This window comes from Lagenorhynchus albirostris, chromosome 11 (assembly GCF_949774975.1).
Source record: "Lagenorhynchus albirostris chromosome 11, mLagAlb1.1, whole genome shotgun sequence".
Taxonomy (NCBI): Eukaryota; Metazoa; Chordata; class Mammalia; order Artiodactyla; family Delphinidae; genus Lagenorhynchus; species Lagenorhynchus albirostris.
The window spans coordinates 38,174,253-38,191,536 of record NC_083105.1 but is presented as its reverse complement, the minus strand read 5'-3'; the positions used below and the strand labels follow the sequence as shown (position 1 = coordinate 38,191,536).

At 40.3% G+C, this 17,284-nt stretch overlaps 1 protein-coding gene and 1 long non-coding RNA gene across 2 annotated transcripts in view; one reads left to right on the top strand and one right to left on the bottom strand.

The window, feature by feature from the left end:
- LOC132528953 (uncharacterized) overlaps window positions 1-13,737 on the bottom strand; it is an 82,292-nt gene extending 68,555 nt beyond the window's left edge. Inside the window, exons 1-2 of the long non-coding RNA XR_009543344.1 lie at window positions 13,613-13,737; window positions 7,197-7,247 (exon numbers count right to left, since the gene is read on the bottom strand). This is a non-coding gene — a long non-coding RNA (uncharacterized LOC132528953). The remainder of the gene's footprint in view (window positions 1-7,196; window positions 7,248-13,612) is intronic.
- Window positions 13,738-14,140: 403 nt separating this feature from the next.
- Window positions 14,141-16,087, top strand: MYF6 (myogenic factor 6). The gene is made up of 3 exons (XM_060164649.1): window positions 14,141-14,750; window positions 15,040-15,130; window positions 15,369-16,087. The coding sequence occupies exons 1-3, from the start codon at window positions 14,232-14,234 to the stop codon at window positions 15,485-15,487; spliced, it is 729 nt and encodes a 242-aa protein (XP_060020632.1). The 5' UTR covers window positions 14,141-14,231; the 3' UTR covers window positions 15,488-16,087.
- The last annotated feature ends 1,197 nt before the right edge of the window (window positions 16,088-17,284 follow it).

Sequence of the window (17,284 nt, the reverse complement as noted above, 5' to 3'; positions counted from 1 at the left end):
TTTATTTTGGTACCAGTTCAAAAATACAAACTAAAATGGCTCCACACAAACACTTGTACGTAAATTTTTATAGCAACATTATTCATAATAGACAAAAAATGGATAAATGTGGTATAACCATACAATGGAACAGTATTCAGCCACAAAAAGGAATGAAGTACTTACTCATGATACAACATATATCAACCTTGAAAACTTTGCTCTAAGTGAAGGTGGTACTAACCGGGTTTGTTTTGCCCAACGTGCAGCAAGCTAAAACGGTGAGATGCCGAGGTTTGCAGCAAAGCGAGGAGACGGGAGAGCAGGTCTCGAATCTGCTCCAAGAAGGCAAGAGGCTTGGGTGTTTATGGGATTTAAAAAAAAGAAGCAGGGCTGTTGGAGGCGCGGGGGAACGGGGAAAGGTGATTAGAAAAAGGTGCGATAATTGTTGCTCTGCGCAGGCTTAACTACGCTACAGGCCTCTTCACATTCTAAAGTTCACAAGTGCGCATGCCTGCGCATGCCCAGTTCAAGGGTCAGTGGTCCTTCCCGGTCCTAAGGAGCTCAGCTCAAACTAGACACAGCTGACCCTTGGCTCAGCTTGAAATAGATGCAGCTGACTCCAAGTTCCTGGAAAACAACTCGGTCAGACACCTTATTGTTCAGGCTATGTGCTGCTTAGAGGTCATGAAAGTCTTAAAACCTTGATTAGTGAAGGCAGGTGAAATGGATTTCACCCATGGTTCCAGAAGAAGCCAGACATATTGTAATTATTCCATTTATATGAAATATCCAAAATAGGCATACCCATAGAAGCTCATTAGTAGTTGCCAGGGACAGAGTGGGAAATGGGAAGTGACTGCTAATGGATACAGGGTTTCTTCTGGGGTGATGGAAACAGTGGTGATGATTGTGCAACTTTGTGAAAATACTATAAACCACTGAACTGTACATTTTAAAAGGCTGAATTTTATGTCATGTGAATTGTATCTCAATAAAAAATACAGCATTCCTGAGAGAAAAAAAACCAAACTGAAGTTTAGACTATTGGGCTACTTTGAGTAACCTTACTTCCCAGTCCAATGAATTGAATTAAAGTAGCATATACCATAATCTGTTATAATTGGGAAGGACCTTATTCCCATAATTGAATTGCCCAGATAATTGAAGCTTATCATTTGGAGAAAGCTACATGGTTCTCAGCTCCCACAGTCCTCATCTCTGTATATCAGAAGCAATTCACCCCAAACTCTGGGAAGATTTAGTCCTTATCTTGAGAAATTTTAGGTTTATTCCTTCAAGAGAGTTTTGCTGCAGCATCAAGAGAATTTTGCTGCAGCATCAAGAGAATTTTGCTGCAAATATGGTACAGGCCTTGTTTCCTGTCCTAAAAATTAAGATTCTGTCTTATTTGCCAGATATACTAGTTCTACTTGTGACTAAGTTCCTATATTTATTTGATTTTCTTAAATAATATTCATTTGATTTTCTCATTACAAAACTGGAGAATGCTTATTATAGATTTTTTTAAATTACAGAAAACTCTCTTTTAAACTTATATCAACCAAAATTCTAGTACCTAAATATAACTATTATCAACAGTTTGGAGTAGTGCTTTCCAAACCTTTTTCTTCCCATCATGGTCAACAAAAGAAATTCATCAAAATTTCATGAAGATACCTAATAAGATAATTGGGGAGTTTATGGCATTGGCTAGAAGTATGACCATTTTGCTTTCAGAGTTTGGGCCTGAATTATATGTAATTTACAAAAAAAAATTTAATAAATTAATCCATCAAAAAATCTGCCAAATTAAGTCACGTGAAAGGAGAGGCCTGCTCTACTAGGTGTTCCACTAGTTCGTGTTCTTTTCTAAGAAGTTTACTGAGGCCTGGTAATTCCAACAGCACCTTATACAGACTACTGTAATCATTTCAAAGTCCTCTTATAAATGGGTTACACGGTATGTAACATTTAAGATACCATTTTTTAAAATGAATATTTACTGGATTAAAAAATGTACAAAATTAAGTTACTTTAAGGTAAATTAAAATATTTTATTACTATAAAGCCAAGACTTTATGAAGAAGAAAGTTGAAGGATACAAAGAGGGGAGTTAAGGATTACTAGTTCCAGTGCTGGGTTCCATACATACTATTCTGATTACCTTCAGGTACCCAGGAAACCCTGAACCCGCAGGGTTCAAGAAGTGAAAAGGTGGCAACACAGACCAGCTTCTGGAGAGTGTCCAGAAGAATGGCCAAGGGTAAGATAACCACTGTCCTAAGCCTTTCACTCTCAGGGCCAGCTGGGTAAAATAGAGACTCTCGCTGACATGGAGGCCAGAAAAAAACAAGGATGACCAGGTATTCAGGACCTGGATGACTAGGAACAAGTAACCCACCAATACTTTTTTTTTTTTTTTTTTTTGCGGTACGCGGCCCTCTTACTGCTGTGGCCTCTCCCATTGCGGAGCACAGGCTCCGGACGCGCAGGCTCAGCGGCCATGGCTCACAGGCCCAGCTGCTTCGTGGCATGTGGGATCTTCCCAGACCGGGTCAGGAACCCGTGTCCCCTGCATTGGCAGGCGGACTCTCAACCACTGCGCCACCAGGGAAGCCCCCACCAATACTTTTAAAACAAGTAGCCAATAAACTATCATACTCTCTTCTTATAAACATAGCATGAGTGCCTTAACTCAAATTTATGTACTCTAATTTTGTTGTGGCAGCCATACTTAGCAATTAATTACTTAGACTTAGTATCTAAGGCTTAGCAATTTCAGCTCCAAAAATAAATCTTGCTATATAATGTTTTTTTTGAGTAGAGCACCTCTTGTCCCATGAAGTTTCCAGGAACTTCTACTAAAATAAAACGAGCATTATATCTTGCACTGATCGAGACACACAATGTTTTGGGCAAAGCACCAAAAATTTAAACAAATCCCAAATAGAAAAAGAAATAAATATCCAATAAGGGAAAACGCCACTTCATCTCAGAGAAGATGACGTGGGTTTTGACAATCATCACTGAGCAGAGATTACATACTACATGTTTTCCACCAGGTGATCCTTCTAAGCAATGATGATTACATAGCTCCTGCTCTACAGAGTGGAGGATATGAATAAATAAGCATTAAAGGGCAATGTGATAAGTGCTTGGTTATGAATAACCATAGAAGCAAATATTGTAATCAATATGAGACATGTGAAAAGAGGCAGTTGTGAAAAATAGAAATCGTTTGATGATCCACACTCCACAAGTAGTCTCTTGTGAGTATTTCCTTACAGTCATAAACTTTGAAATAGGAACATACGAGACAACATCAAGCTTCCAGTGATTCTGTGCCTTTTCAGCAAATTCTATTACCAAGGAAGGATACTTGTGCTTAGGAACAAGTAACCCACCAATAAAACATGTGCTTAATTCTAAGGCCTTTGATTTTCAAAACGCTGTGATTTTTTAAAAAGAGTAGATTTTGATAGAAGTCTAATGGTCAATTCTGAACTAAGAATGACTTCACAACCCTTCATTTCCCCTTCCAGCTTTTCCTTTCCCTCTCTCCTCTCTCCTTTCCTCCCTGCCTCTCCCCCTTCCCTCCTCCTCTGTCTCCATTATTTGCCTCTATACTAGATAGACTATTAAAAGCCCCAGAGTCCCAGAAAAGTCTTGCCGCCCACTTCTGAAGGTAGAGCTAAATTACTGTACCCTCAGGAAATCTCACACTAATCTTATAAGATCGTGCTTCATTTTTTCCTGCGGCTGAAGTTATAGCTAAGATAATGTATTTATAAAACTTTTTAAGTAACACACCACTGCCAAAAATAGTATTATAGTATTATCATATGTCCAAGAGCTGATTTTAATCATCACTTTAATCTTCAAAAGATAACTTATTCCATAGAGAAGACTGGGATTTTCTTCAAAGTCAGGAAAAAATAAGCTGTTTGATGAATTAAAATGGATAAGATTAAAGAAAAGGTTCTGCTATGAAAGTTTTAGAAAGCTATATAAAATACCAAACACTCAAAGAAGTAAAAATAAAGTTTGAAACATAAGAAGTCTAGCTGTCTTAGAATTATATAGGGAACATTAAAGAATTAATATCTTGAAATTACTTAGTTAAAAAAAGCAGCATATGTTCTTAGCGCTATTATATCATAAGATGAAAGAAAATCTAAAAGATTAAACCATGTTCATCTATAAAATGGTAAAATAATATAAAACAATCAAATATCACTTATTACATACTTATTTTTAAGCATAGCAACCACACACACAAAATTTGCTACCTTCTGTCAAACTTCAAATGCAAAAATTTCCAGGAACAGCACAACAGATTGGTAAAGTGTAAAGCAGCCCTTGCTTCTTGCATTCTTTCTCTGTGATGTGATGTTTCTCACTAACCCAAAACAAAACTTGACACACAAGGAAAGTACTTGCGCCATGGAAAAGTCACACGGTTCCACTTCATTTTACTACAAAACAAATGCTATATTCTTCTACAGCCATTCTTGTATTATTCATTTTTATGCCCTTTAATCCTCAAAATGCTGGGGTTTCCCAATCATGAATAAAAATCAGCAAGGTTGTTCATATTTCACAAAGAGATGCAACAATCATTCTCTGTTTACTGGGATCTGTTAGTGCTTACAGTCATGGCAGTGAAATGACCTCCCTCACACAGCGTGTGTACACACACCTCCCAAACAGGAAAAAACATTTTTTTTCTGTAATAAGTTTATAACTAGAGATCTATTGGATGCAGTCAGGTCAGGTGTGTAGAATGATGCAGCTTAGGAAAGGAAGCACGGACTTACTGCTATCAAGACCATTAAATCTTGCTGGAGAGAACTAATTGATTTTGCCCTTTTCAGTTTTTAAGGGGTCAGCTAAAGTCTCCCTCTGTGAGAGTGGATAATGGAACAAGTGGTGAACTACACTAATGACTCTGTGACATACTTTCAGGCTCTGGTGTTACACAGTCTGAACACAGAAAGAATGTTCAACAAAGAGCCATACCAGAAGAGTCTGTAAAACCTTAAATTGCTACAACAGCTGAGAGAAGAGAATAGTCCCATTGAAAGGAAATTAATGAACAAGTGTCAAAATGGACAGTTGGTGTCAATTCCTAGAGGATTTGGAAGTGAGAAGTAGACTTGAGGAAACCATGTTAATAGAGCCCTGGCTTGTATGAAAAGAAAATCATACTTTACCAAATATCCATCATAGGAGTCATGCTTGTCACACTCCACATTACTCTGTGTTTAGTAAAAAGAATGCTTTATTAAGGGCTACGTAAGCACCTTACTTTGTTGATCTCCAAAAGCGTATGATTGTCTGTTTTCTTGAAAACAAATTTAGAAAGAAATTCTACACTCAGCTGATGTGGTAGTTCTTGGAACAAAATGTACCCACCATTTTGAGGAAAAAAAAGACGGGATGGGAAGTGGCAAATAGAAATGAGAGATTATGAAACTTTTATAAGATAGATTTATGTTAAAGAATTCAAAGAAATTAGGCAAGAAACTAGAAAATATCAAGCGATAGCAATTCTATTTGAAAACATGTGAAGAACTTCTGAAAGGAGATATAATATACATTTGCTCTTATTTAAGAATATTCAATCCTACCATAGAGTATAAGAGGAAAAAATAGGGAGAATAGATGAAACTAAATATAAAAGCAAATGGCTTGGAAAACAGGTTAGAGACAGACGAAGTAAGTGTAGCCTATGCTTGTCAACATAGAAAGGGATGGAGGGCCAATTAAGCATCAAATAACTAAATATGCCTGAGAAACCCAATATTTAAGAAGTCTTAAACTGACCACTTATTGGTGAAATCCAGTTTGGTCCACAGAATCTGCTGGCTGCCCAGTAGATTATAGGTGAGCTGTAGTTTTGACTAGGTGTATAGAGCATCCATGTATTTGTTCAGACACCTTCCATCTGCTGAAATCCTTTGATCACCCTCAATTCTAGTCCTTGTATATACTGTAAGTGGGGCAGACTGAAGGGGAAGGGAGAAAGACAGGATATATATGCATTGCGTAGCTCAAGACTTGTATAGTATGGTCTCTCCACCCCACTTGTATCTTAAGTGTGCTAACCTACTCTGTCTTTCTCTTTCCTTCTTGCTGTATATTTTAAAATAATCAAATAGACCATGAGTTTCAAGCATTTGAATTTGAGCATCAGTTTCATGACCTCTGGGACAGGCTGCCTGTACATGGCACTGTACATGGAAAATAGCATTGCATCATTATTTCCCAAAGTACAACACAGGTCCAAATCTCAGCCAGCAGCTATCAACAGTGCCTCTTTTGGTCACTAGAAAAACGGAAGTTACCCTACAGGTTGCCAAATAAACATTCAAAGGTCCTCTAAGGTAGTTTGCCCCTAGACTTTATTTTTCCCACTGAAGACTACTCTTCTACTGGGCACTGTAAGGAGGCTCAGAATAAGAACTTCATTTTGATTATACAAATTACTGCTCTAAGAGCCAGAGTTTAGTTTATAAGCATGTGATTTTCAGGCAAGTAGATTAACTTCTCAATGCTTTACTCCCTCTTTAAAATGGAGATAAATCATACTTGATAAAACATTGTGAAGATGTAATGAAATCCGGATTCCCTGGTGGCACAGTGGTTAAGAATCCGCCTGCCAACACAGGGGACACGGGTTCAAGCCCTGGTCCGGGAAGATCCCACATGCCGCGGAGCAACTAAGCCCGTGCGCCACAACTACTGAGCCTGCGCTCTAGAGCCCACGAGCCACAACTACTGAGCCCATGTGCTGCAACTACTGAAGCCCGTGCGCCTAGAGCCCGTGCTCCACAACAAGAGAAGCCACCGCAACGAGAAGCCGGTGCACCACAACGAAGAGTAACCCCCGCTCGCCACAACCAGAGAAAGCCCATGTGCAGCAACAAAGACCCGATGTAGCCAAAATAAACAAATAAATAAATTTATTAAAAAAAAAAGATGTAATGAAATTATTTATTTAAAGCACTTTGACACAGGGACTGCAACTTTTTTTTTTCAGAATTGAATAACGGCTACAACTTTACAAAGTAAAATATATATAACTACTTTTTATTCTATACTTTAAAAGTACAAATTGTGGAATATTATAGCTTAAATCTCATGATAGTTTATACTTAAACAGAAGAAAATAAAAAAAAATTTAAATGATTTAATAAAAAGATTATACTTACATTGTGAAATTATACAGCACGGTTTTTCCAATCACAATATCTAGCTCAGATCTTGAAATCAGGGAAGATAAAACTTAACGTGATTAATTTTTATGTGACTAGTGGCACATTGAAAATATAATCCCTGTACTTCAAAAACACCAGATTATATACAATTTAAACATTTTATAACTTTTGCCATATTTCTATCACTATCCTAAAAGCTAACATGCATTATCTCAAGGCGAAATGTCTGAGCTTCTGAAAAAGTATGAAATGTGTGTGTACGTCTGATTAAACAACTTTTTTTTCCAAACCGGTAGAAAAACTTTATGGAATAAATGTGTTTGTACAGTGGTGACTATTTGTCACAGTAGGCTGTGACATAGGCATTAAAGCACCAACTATTTTGGGCAATATGTCATAACCAGCCAGTTGGAGGGCAGTAACAAAATACTTGGCTAACCATTCTATACTAGAGACATCTGTTTAGCTTAACAAGCTAGTAACATCAGACCCTACTATAATTTGGGTCATCTGAATATCACAATTCATTTAGTTTTTAAAAGATGTAAATAACATTGAAAAATCATTCCATATATCTTAGAAATTTTAAACATTAGTTTTACATAGCATCATGGAAAATGTTTATGTAACATTTTAAGTGAAAAAGGCCATATATGCATGATATTGTATTATATCTATATTCTTAAAATCATGTAATACAAAATTTACATTATGTATTATTAATTATATAAAATTTTTGGTCATATAGAAGACAAAAAAAGCAAAGTATGATTTATTGAGGTGACACGTAGATGGATGATTTTTCTTCAATCAAAAGTTAAATAATATAATACCAATTTGTATTGTTTAATACGCGCTAGACACTGTATATTGTTTATTAACATTGTTTTAATCATTAAAACAACCTTATAAGGTAATATTATTTCCATTTTATGGACTAGTTGAGACTTAGAGAAGTTAAATAACTTGCCCAAGGTCAAACATTAGCAAGTGGCAGAGCTGAGCCTAGGATTTAGATCTAACATCAAACCCCATATTTGTAATCACTATAATTATGTTTAAAGAAAAAAGTCTACTTTATATATACTGCACTCTGTTCATTGTTCTTATTTATGAATAGATACTTGTCAGTGTCTATCCTGTTTTTCCTGGAAGTAGGGTGACCAACTTGTTCTGATTTGTCCAGGATTTCCCAATCTTTGTACTGAAAGTGGGACCTCCTGGGTACTTGTCCTAAGCAAACCTTTGCCAGTTGGTGACCCACAGGGAAGGAATACGTAACCTGAAAACATTCTAATGGTTCACAAATGTTGCTCTTAAACTCCTAAATCTGAATGAAAATAGGGAGAGTGCAGAATTATAAAGAGAACTTCATTTTTTAAGCACCAAATAAGAGTTTCTCAGGGAGACGAGCATTTATGGTCTCTTTCCCTGGACACTGTGCCTAGAAAATAAACGAGCAGCAGCCTCTTTCAGTAGCATTTTGTGTCTAGTACATGAACTGAACACAGGTTTTTGTGGAAGTCCTGTTCTATTCCCAAGTGGAAGGGAAAGGGGGGTGAGAGCAAAGAGTAAAAAATATATTTGAAAAATCTGAAGAGCAGCCTCTCTGGTTCCTCCTCTGCTCATCTTAGACACATTTCTTCGGAGCTATTTTGAAAAAGGCAGCCGCGCAGCAGTCCCCGTAATCCAGATCCAGCCCCATTTCTCTGCCCAACTTCTCACTGCCACAGTCTGGAAGTTGCATTCGCCTTTAAAACATTCCCTTCTCCTCTGCTTGGTCTGTGCCCCTCCCCCATGTCCTCTGAAGTAACTCGAATGTTCTGTCAGTCTAAGTGCAAACTATTTTTACCACAGTGTTCGGGAATCTCTGGGCACACACTGTCTGCAGATTAGGTAAATTACAGGTGCATGGGTTCAGGTTACTCATTTAGCAGCCACAAGTTTAAAGCATTAATCTGCCTCTTCTGAATTTTCCCTTTCAGTCAGCAGGCCCTTCCTTCACCTTCTACTTCTTCAGGGCCACTCACTGGCCTTGTTAGTTGATCGTCTTCTCCCGGCAGGCTGGACTTAGTGCTGTTCATTTTCTTTCTCTCCTTGCCCTCCTCCACCCGCTTTCTTTTACTCCCTTTTCTCCTCTTTCTTTCCACTGCTGAAAAAGTATATTTTCTATCTGGCCCTCAGGTCTACTTTCTCAGCTGTAACTGAAACTGCTTTCTTTGAACCCAGATATGCAATAATATAGCCCAATTCCTTAGGTATAACCCACAAAAATCTCTTCATCAGTTTCTGACTAACCCTGTGTCTACTTCTTCCGTGACCTTCCTCCTACTGTCACCACTCCTCCAATCCACAGGTTTGTTAAAAATCTTCAACTCTGCTCCCTAGAAATACCAACCCAACATCTCAGGAACTTATGTCCTTTCGCAAGCTTCCATTCATGACAGACTCTTCATTGTTATACACTCATAAAGAACCACATTCTTTTCCTCCAAAGTTCCTAGCTCAGGTAGTCATTTTTTTAATTCGTGTCTGTCCCCCAGTAATTGGAAATTTGTTGAGGGCATAAATACATGAAACACAATTATCAGAGTCACTAGTTCTAATATTTTCACTTCCATTACCCCATTAACACAAATAAATCCTTAAATTTATCCTAAACATCTGTCTTAACAAATCTAGGTATTTCAGTTAATTCCCTTTGGCTATTTCAATCAGAGGCCTTATGAATTGAGTAGGGGAAGGAAGGAAATTAAAATTTGTTGAGTGCATATTCCATAGCAAGGACTCAACATATATTTTTTTTTCCATTTTATGCTAACAACAAACCTGTGATGTATACATTACATATGCCATTTGATCTCTTATAAAACTGAGGCTTGGAACGTATAATTGACGATGGCTAGAACTTAGATCCTGGCTTACTCCGAGACTGTTTTTCTACCACATAACAGCACCTTCCCAAAGGCTCATAGCTAAAATCCACCATTGGCTGAGCTGGCCGTAATCCTTTTCCTCCCACTCCTTTTCACGGAGAAGAAGAACTGGACATACTCAAGCTTTTGTGGAGATGATGGGAAGAAAATGCGTTTACAAATAACTAAGCATGAAGTAAGAATAATGGGGTGGTAAACTATTTGAAAACTCTCAATTCTATCACTAGCTTACTTTCACATTTTGTTATGAATGAACTCTAGGCCCCTGAAGTGATTTATTGACACAATATTATTATTCTCTTATTATTTACTTTTTCCATAATTAAAAAAAGCATATTTGAACTATTTAAACCTTGGAGAATAAACCTGTTTTGACCACTTGTCAAGATCTGTGTCTCCCAAGTTGTACTGAGAAATAATATAATTGCAATTACAGGCATCTCACATTTTGTTTGAGTTCCAAGAGTTCCGTATTTAGTTGTCTGGAATCATTGCGTATTTTCCCATTACCTAATCTAATAAAAAATGGTTATTTCCCAAGCTGGCATTTCCTTTTTTCTCTCTTCCCATCCCTACTCCCAATCCCCAAAACAACAACAAAAGAGGGAAAAATCTGTTTGAACGAAGGTGAATAACAACATTAATTTTATTGGCCCAAGTTCTAGAGAATATTGTGAAAGGGGCTTTGTAGTTTAATAAGAAATGACAGTTCAGTAGTGACAGTTCACACAAAGAAATGCCACCCCTTTCTGGGAAGTTGCTCTTGATCAGCACCCCAAAGCTTTTTCTTCTTCTCTCTAGAATCTTCTCTTTCTACATTTTGAACTGTTTCCACTGTTTCTCCAGTGACAACACTTAAATAAGGGGAAAATGAAGGAGAAAGCGCACACTTTCATATTCTTTAGCAGGTTCATGATGTGCAGACTTTCTCATATCTACCCGATACCTCTTAAAATCAGTGGTGAATCTAAGAATGGTGTCACCTTAAACGTTACTTTTTTTTTTTTTTTTTTTGTGGTACGCGGGTCTCTCACTGCTGTGGCCTCTCCCGTTGTGGAGCACAGGCTCCGGACGCGCAGGCTCAGCGGCCATGGCCCACGGGCCCGGCCGCTCCGCGGCATGTGGGATCCTCCCGGACAGGGGCACGAACCCGTGTCCCCTCCATCGGCAGGCGGACTCTCAACCACTGCACCACCAGGGAAGCCCCACTTCTTTTTTTTTTTAATACATCTTTATAGGAGTATAATTGCTTCACAGTGCTGTGTTACTTTCTGTTGTGCAACAAAGTGAATCAGCCATATGCATACATATATCCCCATATCCCCTCCCTCTTGAGCCTCCCTCCCACCCTCCCTATCCCACCCCTCTAGGTGGACACAAAGCACCGAGCTGATCTCCCTGCGCTATGCAGCTGCTTCCCACTAGCCACCTATTTTACATTTGGTAGTGTATATATGTCGATGCTTCGTTACTTCGGTCACCCAAGCAACAAAATTCCCTAGAAGTGATCTTTTTCTTATCTCATTTTTTCTCTATACCTAACTGCAGTAATAAAAATACTTTTATAGGTATGCAACATTTTTGAAGCAATTTCACATTTTTAAAAACTTTATCATGACCTTTGAGAGTATGATGTCTTTGTCATTATACATGTTATGGGTGAAAAAACTGAGAATTTGAGATATTAGGGTTGACTAAGTTCTCATAGGCCCCAAACGATTGTGATCTAGGTCTTCCACCCCCAATTCCAGTGCTATTGCTTCCATTTTTTTAATTACTTAGTCAATTTCACTCACCCTTCTAGATTCCAACTCCATAAGAAGAGATCATTTTTCACCATTTTATTCTTGTCACCCAAGACACTATCTGGCACTCAGTAGGTACCCCAAACATGTTGAATAAATGAATTTCAGCTATTGTTATCTTAATAATCTTAGCAATAATGCTATATAACTTTACTGGTTAAAATGACTTTTCAAATTGTCTTCACATTACAAGATACAGCACAGAGTGAGGTTAAGAGCACAGGGTAATTTTCCTTAATAGATGTTAGGCTATTCCCTTAACTCTTGGAGCCTCCAATCTGGAGTCTTAACTTCTGATATCACAACCAGGGGAATGGCAGAAATAGGATAAAATGTCACAAAAGTATTGGCTTCTTCTTATTCCCTGTGCCTCCTACTTTTCCAAACACAGAAAAATGGTTCTCACACTTGATAAGGAATTATTCAGCTGCACATAAGAAAAATGTAAAAACAGCACAAAACGTCAGAACTTAACATCCCAAGTCTGTGGCTCAGTAGGAAGAGACTATGAAGAATTATCTTCTGGAATAAGTGATTTAACTAAAAAACGTAACTAGTTTCTACGTTGTCTGACCATTGAGTCCAAGGACGTTGTCTTCAGTCTCTTCATTTAAAAAGTGAAATTGTATTGAACACAGCCTATAATTATCACTGCTTGGGGTAGAATAAGAAGATCTTATGTTTCCATCTAGTTTTTCAGGCCCTGACTATAAAGGCTAAAACCAGAGTTGACTGTCACCCCAAAGGCAATTTAAGGTTGGAAGGAGTCCTTCCAGAGCTCTGGGAGGGGAAGGAAAGGAAAGGAAAGGGAAAGGGAAGGGATATTTAAAAAATTAAATAAATAAATTAAATTAAAGAATTTAAATAGGAGAAAAAATAAATCTCTGCTACAGCTGTGCTTTATTTCCTTCATAAGAAATGGTCTTAACCTTGACATAGCCTTATGCTTTAAATAACGAATGTTCATCAAGTAGCTAATATAAGGTTATATGCTTCACACGCACGGTATCATTTGATCGAATTCTCACCAAAATTCCATAAGGCAACCATTGTTATCTTAAAGAAATCAAGACCTAGTATTACCCATCCACACATAAATAGAAATTAACTTAGCTAAGACTTGAGGGGGTATCTTTGGAATTTAGGGGCCCTGCACTTCACCCTTATCTTGTACTGCCTCCTCAACCACCATACTTGTGTGTATTGGACCATGGGCAAACTGCAACTAAACAGTCTGTTCCTTGGTTTGTATCTTGGTTGCTACCTTTCTCATCTGAATCCTATGAAAGAACTTATTTGGAGTCAGTGGATACCGAGAATGCTAATGAAAAATCTATGACCACACATTGTAGAACAGGAGCCTTAACAGAGGCATCTTGGAGTGGCACGTTGAATCCTGGAATATCAAATAGCTATAGTGTGAGTCTTATTTCCACTAAAACTATTTTTCAAGAAACGTTATTACATTTAGTGCATCCCCATCCTCAGTCCCACCCCTTACCTTATAGGTACTACTGCTCCACCGTGGAGCAGGGGTACGGAATTCAGATCTTGGTTGCCACCCTCCAAAAAAAGATAGCCAAGGAAGGAATCTGAGCACCCTCCAGCCACCCCCTTCCAGCTCCCAAACTGTCATTCAACCTTAGTAAAAGAGAGGAAAGAGATTTACCTGCTGCTATTGAGGCTGAAGCCTGAAAGTCATGTATAACCTTTGAAGGACTGTAAGGGTTTTAATCACAGGAATAGCACCTTTTTGACAGGCAGGAGGGAGAAAAGAGCTGAACCAGTCTGCAAACATTAACCAAGCTATTTTGGAGCAATGGCTATTGCCTTTGAAATCTTTCATCATGGGTCTATACTTAGAATTCAGATGAGCCTGGGGGAGGGGAATGGAGCAGTGTTAATCCCCAGTTGTTCTGAAGTTGTCCTGTAAGCAGGTTAGCGTCTAAACTGCCCCAGATTGAAGTGTTCGATGCTTTGTTTAAATTATTGGATTCTCTCTATGTCTTTTGTTTTAACCTGTTCTGCATATAGGTTGTCACATCATTCTGGGGGTGACACTTCTCAGTTTTCTTTCAAACTAGATGTTCTAGAGAGCGCTGGCTGTAATCACGTTGAGAGACTGATGCTCCATGACAGCTAAAAGTTGGATTGAGTTTCAGGAGCTTCTATATATAAAGCTGGAGCGACTTAAGTCACCGCACTAATTAAATGCCATCTGGGTGGCTCCTCTGGGTTTTTGAGCCCATCACCCCGTTCAGACCGAGTCAGAGGCCAAGGAGGAGAACATGATGATGGACCTTTTTGAAACTGGCTCCTATTTCTTCTACTTGGATGGGGAAAATGTTACCCTGCAGCCGTTAGAAGTGGCAGAGGGCTCTCCTTTGTATCCAGGGAGTGATGGTACCCTGTCCCCCTGCCAGGACCAAATGCCCCCGGAAGCTGGGAGCGACAGCAGCGGAGAGGAACATGTCCTGGCGCCCCCAGGCCTGCAGCCTCCTCACTGCCCCGGCCAATGCCTGATCTGGGCTTGCAAGACCTGCAAGAGAAAATCTGCCCCCACTGACCGGCGGAAGGCCGCCACCCTGCGCGAGAGGAGGCGGCTAAAGAAAATCAACGAGGCCTTCGAGGCACTGAAGCGGCGGACTGTGGCCAACCCCAACCAGAGGCTGCCCAAGGTGGAGATTCTGCGGAGCGCCATCAACTACATTGAGCGGTTGCAGGACCTGCTGCACCGGCTGGATCAGCAGGACAAAATGCAGGAGCTAGGGGTGGACCCCTTCAGCTACAGACCCAAGCAAGAGAATGTAAGCCCAGATGCTGCCGGGGCCGGGGAATGTATAGGCTGATTAGTCGCCCTCCTTGGGGCCTTAACCTCCAGCTGCTCTGTCTCCGTTCGCGTCCTCCTTCCTCACCCGCCCCTCCCGGTCCCTCTCAAATGAACCCCCGGTGACCCGTGAACACGGGGTGCCTGCAATAGGCAGGAAATTCGTACCCGGCCTGAGGAAACAGGGGAGACCCCCTCACAAAGGGTCCCCTACCCCACCCCCGGAACCGATGTTTCTTGACTAATCTGCTGCCTCGGTTTTCCTCCAGCTTGAGGGTGCGGATTTCCTGCGCACCTGCAGCTCCCAGTGGCCAAGTGTTTCGGATCATTCCAGGGGGCTCGTGATAACTGCCAAGGAAGGTAAAGTAAAAGGGCACTGGACTGCGCTGGAGAACATCCCGGGAGGGGACTGGGGTGCTCGCTGGGGGCAGAAAGCGCTCGGAGCCCAGCAGGAGCCTGGACGGTCCCTAAGAGACCGGCGCTCCTTGCACGGGGACCAGTCCTCCCGCGCGGTCTAAGCGGCTTCGCGCGGGGCGCGGGGCTGCCGGCTTCTTCCTTCCTTCGGGGTTATGTTTGTGTGTGTGTTTTCTGCGCTCAGGAGGGGCAAGCATTGATTCATCGGCCTCGAGTAGCCTTCGATGTCTTTCCTCCATCGTGGACAGCATCTCCTCGGAGGAGCACAAACTCCCCTGCGCGGAGGAGGTGGTGGAGAAGTAACCCGGCGCCGGTGCTAGGGATGTCCTCCACGTAGCAGGAAGATCCCTCCCTCCCTCATTCGCCTAATCCTTTAGGTCACGTTACAGTAATATTTAGGAACCCAGACCCAGGAGCTTATGAAAGGGAAGGAGCCATATTCACAAAGAAACTTCTCGGAAACTGTTGTGCACGCTCAGATGAAAAAGCCTTTCGGCTTTGGGCTTGTATTTGGGGAACCGCGAGTGGCTTAGATCTAGCAGTTTTGCTTTGTTTTTGTTTGGTTGGTTTTGTAATATATTTACTTTTATTACGATGATCCTTTTGTGCCATGTTCAAAAGAAGTTCATTCCTGTTTAAAGCAAAGTGGGAACGTTGCATCTAAATGTTAGTGGTATTGAATATATTTTTGTAAATAATCTTAGTACTTTCATTTTTTAATGTAAACCTAAGAAATATATTTTAAATGTGTAGTGACGTATTGTATATAAAATGTGCGAGGATCCTGGTATTGTAATATTAAAATGTAAGTTTCTATATGAACAAAGTTGTTCCTAATTTGATTCAACTGAAAAAACTATGTTTGAGACATAAATAAAGGTGAACCACATTTTAATTTAGAAATCACCCAAGCCCATTTATTTGGGCGTTTACTTATGGACTGATTTAAAGGGAGGAAAATGCGTTGTTTTCCTGTGTCTGAATTAAACTGTTCACTTTTCTATCTCATGTAGACCCCACACTTGTGGTTAGAAATGAAGACCATCCGGAAGAAATCTGCCCTTTTCCCTTTTATCAGCATCCCTTTTCTTTCTGTTTTAACTGTCCTTTACCTGGAGATCTGGGTGAGATTTACTTTCTCAAAGTTAACAACTGAATGTTCAATCGAGGAAAATCTCATTGTTACAAGAAATGACCACACAAAAATTCTGCTCATTTGCCTAAAAAAATCTTCAGCTAATTTAGGCCGAATTACTTTCCCTCTTTGAATTTACAGGCCCGGCCCTTCATGAGGCAGCATTCATATGGTGCACCAGGGGCTGCGCTGGCTTCTGAGCCAGGTCTCTGGTCCCTCCCGGGTTTTCTTGAACTAGACTGGTGGCTAGAAGACTGGAATAGCCTCAAGACCTCTTGTGGCTTGGGTTTGTTTTCCAAATAGAAAGATAAAAGAAGGGGACGATCTGTCTCATGAGGTGGGGTGGGCATCTTTGAAGGAAGGTTGCTTCAAGAGAGGTAAGGGTTAAATGGCTGAGGGCAAAAGACAACAACAACACACATGAAACCTCTTAGCTGGACCAAATAGCAAAGCCCCAGAGAGGCTTGAAGCCCCAGGAGCTCCTCACCGTGAGGATTTTACAACGTGTGCCAGGTTTGTTTATCCTGTAACCTCAGGAAGAAACGACCACCAAGAATCACAGTGGGAAGTGAAGCAGAGGAAAGAGGCAAGCTATTTCTTTGGAACTGCTACTTCTCTCTTACATTCCGTAAATGGTACTTTCACTCCCCCCGCCCGCCCTTAACTGCTTCCTTCCCTCTTTTTCTCTACAGCTAGTCCTCAGTTCAGAAATGTGAAAATCAAATCTAATTCAGCACTTCCCAGCCCAAACTTCATTCCCAACGCTCCAGTCTGGACCTTGTTGCCCACCGCCAGAGTTCCAGATGCCGCCACAGACCGCGCCCCCCGCAGGGATGGAGCAGTGTCTTGCTCCTTTAGCATTTCAAAAAGCTTCTTCCTGGGGATAATAGTTACTCAATTTTCTGAGTGTATGGATAATTCTACTTTCTCCTAAAATGCAGAAAGCTTCATAGAGGAAACTGATC